This window comes from Pavona decussata, unplaced genomic scaffold (assembly GCF_977016875.1).
Source record: "Pavona decussata unplaced genomic scaffold, jaPavDecu1.1 SCAFFOLD_100, whole genome shotgun sequence".
Lineage (NCBI taxonomy): Eukaryota > Metazoa > Cnidaria > Anthozoa > Scleractinia > Agariciidae > Pavona > Pavona decussata.
Genome location: NW_028145515.1, coordinates 3,655,245 through 3,661,021, shown reverse-complemented (window position 1 = coordinate 3,661,021; position 5,777 = coordinate 3,655,245). Strand labels below are relative to the sequence as shown.

The 5,777-nt window shown below is 38.7% G+C and overlaps 1 protein-coding gene across 1 annotated transcript; it reads right to left on the bottom strand.

Annotated features, from left to right (window-relative positions):
* Nucleotides 1–3,193: 3,193 nt before the first annotated feature.
* LOC146472396 (histamine H2 receptor-like) lies at nucleotides 3,194–4,143 on the bottom strand. The gene has a single exon (XM_085119843.1). It carries the CDS (start codon nucleotides 4,141–4,143, stop codon nucleotides 3,292–3,294), a length of 852 nt encoding a protein of 283 aa, XP_084975969.1. The 3' UTR covers nucleotides 3,194–3,291.
* Between the last annotated feature and the right edge of the window lie 1,634 nt (nucleotides 4,144–5,777).

The following is a 5,777-nucleotide window of genomic DNA, read 5'->3' as shown; positions in this document are numbered from 1 at the left end:
CAGCTCAACACATCTCCATACTCTTTTGCCTTTCTCCTAGACTTAATCTGTCAATTTCCATAGTTTTCCCAGGTGTTTAAGATAAGTGTTTGCAGATTTCCACGTTTCTAAAAGAATTTTAGACTCTGTACGAACCTCGGTCTCTCTTCTGTGGACTAGTTTTCGAAGATTTCAGTTTTTGTGAGAATTCAATGATTCATACCATTAGCAAACATATTACAAGCAAAGCTTAATAAATATTGTAACCTGGTTTTGACCGAATTTTTGTCGAAAACGCCACCAATTTTATATAAAGACGTCAGAAAACTGTAAATTGATAACGGGTTTACGTAAGCGGGTACTAATTAGCCTATCTTTCCTTAATCCCACTCACTCATGATTTCTAATGGGATTGCCGAGCGCGCTAGTAAAAATGACAAGACAACAAGACAAAACAAAAAAAACAAAACAACAAGAAAATCAAACACACACGGTTTAAAAAATCAGCAGAAATGTTGCCCAAATACTCCCATCAGTTTCGAAACCCGACAAACGGCTTGAGACACCTGGTGCCAGCCTTGTCCCCAGTCCTTCTTGGCGCGGGGACGAACTTGAAGTCACCCACACTCTTTCTTTCTTTTCCTTTTTCCTTTTTTATTTATTTATAAGAATGTATAAGTTTGGGTGCTGACGCTAAACGTTCTTGATTTTTTTTTGGTAATTTGAGGCTAAAAATTATTAAGATGTTTTTAAGTTATCTGTTATAGTATTTCAATAAATCTATGCGGACGTGACCAAGACACCTATTATTTGGGTTAATTGTACCGAGATATAGACTGAATTTTTACATGTATTATTTTGTCCGTATTTATACTGTTAATTTCAAAACCATTTGGTCGGAATAAAAATGTTGTTAACTGACTCTCAGCCCTGGTAATGTTCCTAGTATGTTCTTAAATTTTAATTCATCTCAGCCTCAAGGTTTTTTAAAAAGGTTCTTGTATAAAAAAGAAAGAAAGAAAGAAAGAAAGAAAGAAAGAAAGAAAGAAAGAAAGAAAGAAAGAAAGAAAGAAAGAGTGTAATCAGGAAGACGCACAAAGACGCGCTACCGTGCTCGGTCCCAAGCCTCACACAGACAGCTCGACTAGCTCGATGAGCGTGATTAGGCTTGGGAACGCGGCTGACCTATAACTATATGTAGGTTTTTCTTGTTGTTGGCCATCAGGAACACCAAGACCGCATGAGGGATCGGTTGAATAAAGTTAACAATCTGTAAGGGACCGCACAACGAAAATGCTGCAAGTATACCCAGGATCTGTGAAAGATCTAATCAGCCAAAAATATAAATTACTTAACAAGGCTGAGCGGACTGCGTAGAAAACTTAAACGACGGCGACATGATAGAGACCAAACCGAGAATCAACAGAATGCGGCAACCGTGGACAGCTGTTTCGAGCTGGTTGGCTCTCGTCAGCACGGTGTAGCACAGCAAAAGGTAGAACAACCAACGCTAGGAGAGTTTTGTTTCTCTTATTTAACTTATTGCGACAGTGACATGACATTTCAGTTCTTTTGTTCATTGTTCGTAGTCACTACCTTTTGCTGCAGTCTGCTCAGCCTTGCAGAAATTTAAGTCACGAATAAAGTTATCCTGGCAATGCTCCATTTGCTTTCATTAAGATATACATAGTTCATTTGTACAAGAAGGTACCCGTTCATCCTTCTCTTTTGTCCAATCTTATCTTTAAGCTGTTAACAAATTCATATAAAACGTGCTATATATGAATTTGCATTACCCTTCCATTTAATAAAGTCCCGTCCCGTTAGAAATCCCGTTTCCCGCTTCCGTGGATTCCTTCTACCCCTTCTTTTAGTTTCCCACCCACCATTTTCTACTCTTTCCCAGCTTTAAGTAGGAAATTAAATACGGCCTCTAAGATAAGCAGCGTTTATTGTTTTATTTTTTCTTTTATAATTGTAGTTAGGTAGATAGATAATAAGTTGATAATGATAAATATATAGCTGATGGAATCACCGTCTCTAAATAAAGATATCGTATCGTATCCCTCCCTTAACATATTTCTCTTAATTCAGCTTAGCAACAAGGCGGGAATGTCTTTGCAGTTGCTTATCCTGTTTAAAATGCTGTTTTGTTTAAATCTAGGGAGATGGTTTCCGGAAAACATATTTGTTGATGGGCAAAAGGGGGTTAAACAAACCGCTTCCACACGCCATGGTGGCAAACTTCGAACCTTCTGTTGAGTTTTTGAAAGTTTACTACGCCATCTTAACCTATAATATTTTATTTACTGTTTTATTAATGTAATATATATTTCTATTTACTAAAAAAGCTAAAAGCTCTTTAAACACCCTGGGTATTCATTTTGAGAGGTGGTCTTTACTTCTGAGTCAGTGCATATTATTCTGTACAGGTGGTTCCAAATATCACGGGCTTTTAAGCAACTCTCCCTTGTTTGCAATCGCGTGGTTTTACCTTTAAGTTCCAAAATTATAAAGTGTAACCATTCAAACGAAAGCTACTTAGCATTACTTTCATATGGTGCTGTTTAATATACTGTACAAGGTGGTTCTAACTTTTGAGCCTCTCGGTGAACTCGTAAAAGTGTGGCCATATATTTAGATGAAAGCTACTGAACAGTACTTTCCTGTGGCTAAATTTACATGTACAGGATCACTGTAGTATATTTTAACATATAATTTTTTTGTCTTCGGTTAATTCTACATGTTTCTACAAACTTATGTAACTAACTATTAATATTTATTAACCGGCGCACCCAACGGTTCATTTCGGTGAAATCTGTTGGAAGGCCTTAATTGCATCAGAAATTCGGATCCAATTCTAAAACCTAGCCTTTGCATAGGTATAGTCTCCTAAAAGATTATTAACATGGAAAAATTAATTCCTTTTAAATTGTTGTCGAAGGGATGAAAAATGTTGTTAAGAGATCTAAATAAGGTCACGTAGCATTTTTAGAAAAACCAACCTGAGCAGCTTGTAAAATTCGGGAGATCGGGTTCTGTTCCCTAAAATTTTCTGCGAATGAAAAATTCAGTTAAAATATCGAACAGATCAAACTGTGTTACGTACACAAATTAAATATGCCTTCTAACGCCTGTGAAAGGCCTTTGAAAACAGAAAACGACATTTGAAGTATTTCACTTAAATTTTCTCGTTGGGTGCCCCGATATAACACTTAGTATAGTTAGGACTAATACTTACTATAAACGATAGATCGTTTAGTTTTGCTTAACGTTTTAATTTCGTAGAAGACCTCAAACAATTCATTGTCTTCATTTGCCTTGCTTGAATGTCGCAACAAAGGTCACTTTTTTAAACTCCTTCTTTATGTCTCTCTTGAGAAGAGCATAAACAAAAGGGTTAACAGCGGAGTTTAAAACCAAAATAGGTAGTTTAAACGCTTCATCTTTACACATTGCGGAATACACGACATGTACGATGGTACAACGAATGAAAATACCGTAACATATAAGAAACAGACCCACAACGATTCCCATTATTTTAACTGTAGCCTTTCCGTAAGTTTTAAACGGAACACGGTGGTTAAAACGTAAATCGTTAGCCAACATGCGTGCCGCCCGATCATGTTTCAGCACAACATGTACCATGGATCCGACGCAGAATATTAACATAATACATGGAGAGAACTCAAAGAGTATTATTCCCAGCCAATGGAAAATAACCAGAAATACAGGCTTTGAAGAAATGACATAGGATAACGGTAAAATGTCAAGAACAACAGGGATTGCCCAGGAAAAGAAAATCATTTGCTTAACGCGTCGGCTTGTCATGAAGGTCAAGTATTTTAAAGGCTTCACGACGGCGATGTAGCGGTCCAGTACTAGACTGCATAAGTTCATCACGGAAGCGTAACCGAACAGCCACCTTACCAGTTTCGGCCAAGACGCCCTAGCTTGAGGCCATTTGCAGCTACTACCGCAGAAGAATGGGAGTGGAATAATGCTAAATCCAACACAGAAATCTGCCATCGCAAGTGAAACGACAAAGACGTTGGTTTTGGTGCGGAGCTGTCGTTTGGTGCCGACAAGGAAAATAATAAATCCATTTCCAGCTATTGTTAGAATTGAAAGAAACCATCCTAGAATCCAAAACCAGGTGTCCATTTGTTCAGTTAAGGCCCCCTATCTGTAGATACCATCAACCGGTCGCTCCCGCAAATTAACGGGACGTGATGTGAAAACCTTGTGCCCTTCTGTCAATTGAACTTCCTTGCTTCCTTGCTCTCTCACTGTAGATTCAACTCATACACACAGCGGAATATCGATTAAATGCACATTCAGCTGTTTTGCAACTTTAATTTAATCTTAACATTTAGAAATTAGAAAGCGAAGAGCTTGGCATCCGTTTCTGATTATGAGAATATTGAAAATACGTCAATAACAAATTATTATCAATGACAGTCGTCCCTTGATCACTTATCGACTGACATTTTGACTCCTTTTTAATTTAGCCCTTCAACCCCTCCACCAATGAAAGAACCATCGTCCACCTTGGTTTTTCTTTTTGTTGGTTTTTCTCTGTGTCATTACCAAATTGATGGTGAAATTAGTTACGAAAGTGAGCAAGCAAACTTGGCAGGTACAATTTTTAAAACTGTGCGTGAGAAATGCCCAAGGTTTGCCAACCAACATGTACACCCAAACAACTTCCTCAATTTCGAAATTTTAAAACGCCGCCTTAAAAGGGATGTTTGCGTACGTTAGCCCAGTTGATATGTTCAAGTGCTCTAGGTGATTTTTTCAGTTGCTGTAATGGTTAGGAAACAGAATCCGTTACCGCAAATTTAAGAGCTGCTGTTGGCTATCTGAAAATCCCAGCTAACTTTGTTTCGCACTCGAAACGATCTTTTCAGTTTGCACTTCGAAAACGAAAGGGATTAATTTTCACATGTTTACGAAAGACTGAAGTGACCTGTTACCCGGCAAAGATATATTGAACTCTAATACGTTTTCATCACAGTTAGATGTTAATTTCTGTGGTGATTAAGGTCCGCCGAAAAGATATTTATCGAAAGGAACTTTTGGGTGTCTTACAGGAGGTAAACCTAAACCAGATGACCAACTGATGCAAAAGACTGGTAACGGAAGGGGGTACGACAGGGGAGTGGGGGCAGTCATGTCCAATACTCACCACTTGTTCGGGTCGTGAAAGAGCCTTTACGACTCGTACCAGTCGTACGAGCCAAGTGGTGAGTGTGATACTTTTAATGAAAAGAACATGACGTTTGATTTGGTAAAACTGCATCTCATTAAAGGAGGTCCTGGCCTGCCAAATTCGTACGAGTCGTACGACTCGTTCAAGTGGTGAAACTGCATCTCATTAAAGGAGGTCCTGGCCTGGCAGATTCGCACGAGTCGTACGACTCGTTCAAGTGGTGAAACTGCATCTCATTAAGTACGGATTCTTTAATCCATGAGCCGAACCAAGCGCAGTACACATGAATATATCTCGTTCTTTAATCCATGAGCTTAAACAAGCGCACTACACATGAAAATACCTCGTTCTTTAATCCATTGCCTGATTTCATACCGTGGGGGTCTGGGTACGAGTCTGTGTATTATGCGTTATGGGACTCAACACCCACATAGCCGGAAAGAGCACACCGCACTTTACAACATTGCCAAGTTTGGTGTTAATCAAGCTAATATTAGGAAAGATACAGCCATTCAAAAACTCCAAATTTTACTAAGAAATGTATGGAACGCCGGACACACGTCCGGCGTTCCATACATTTCTT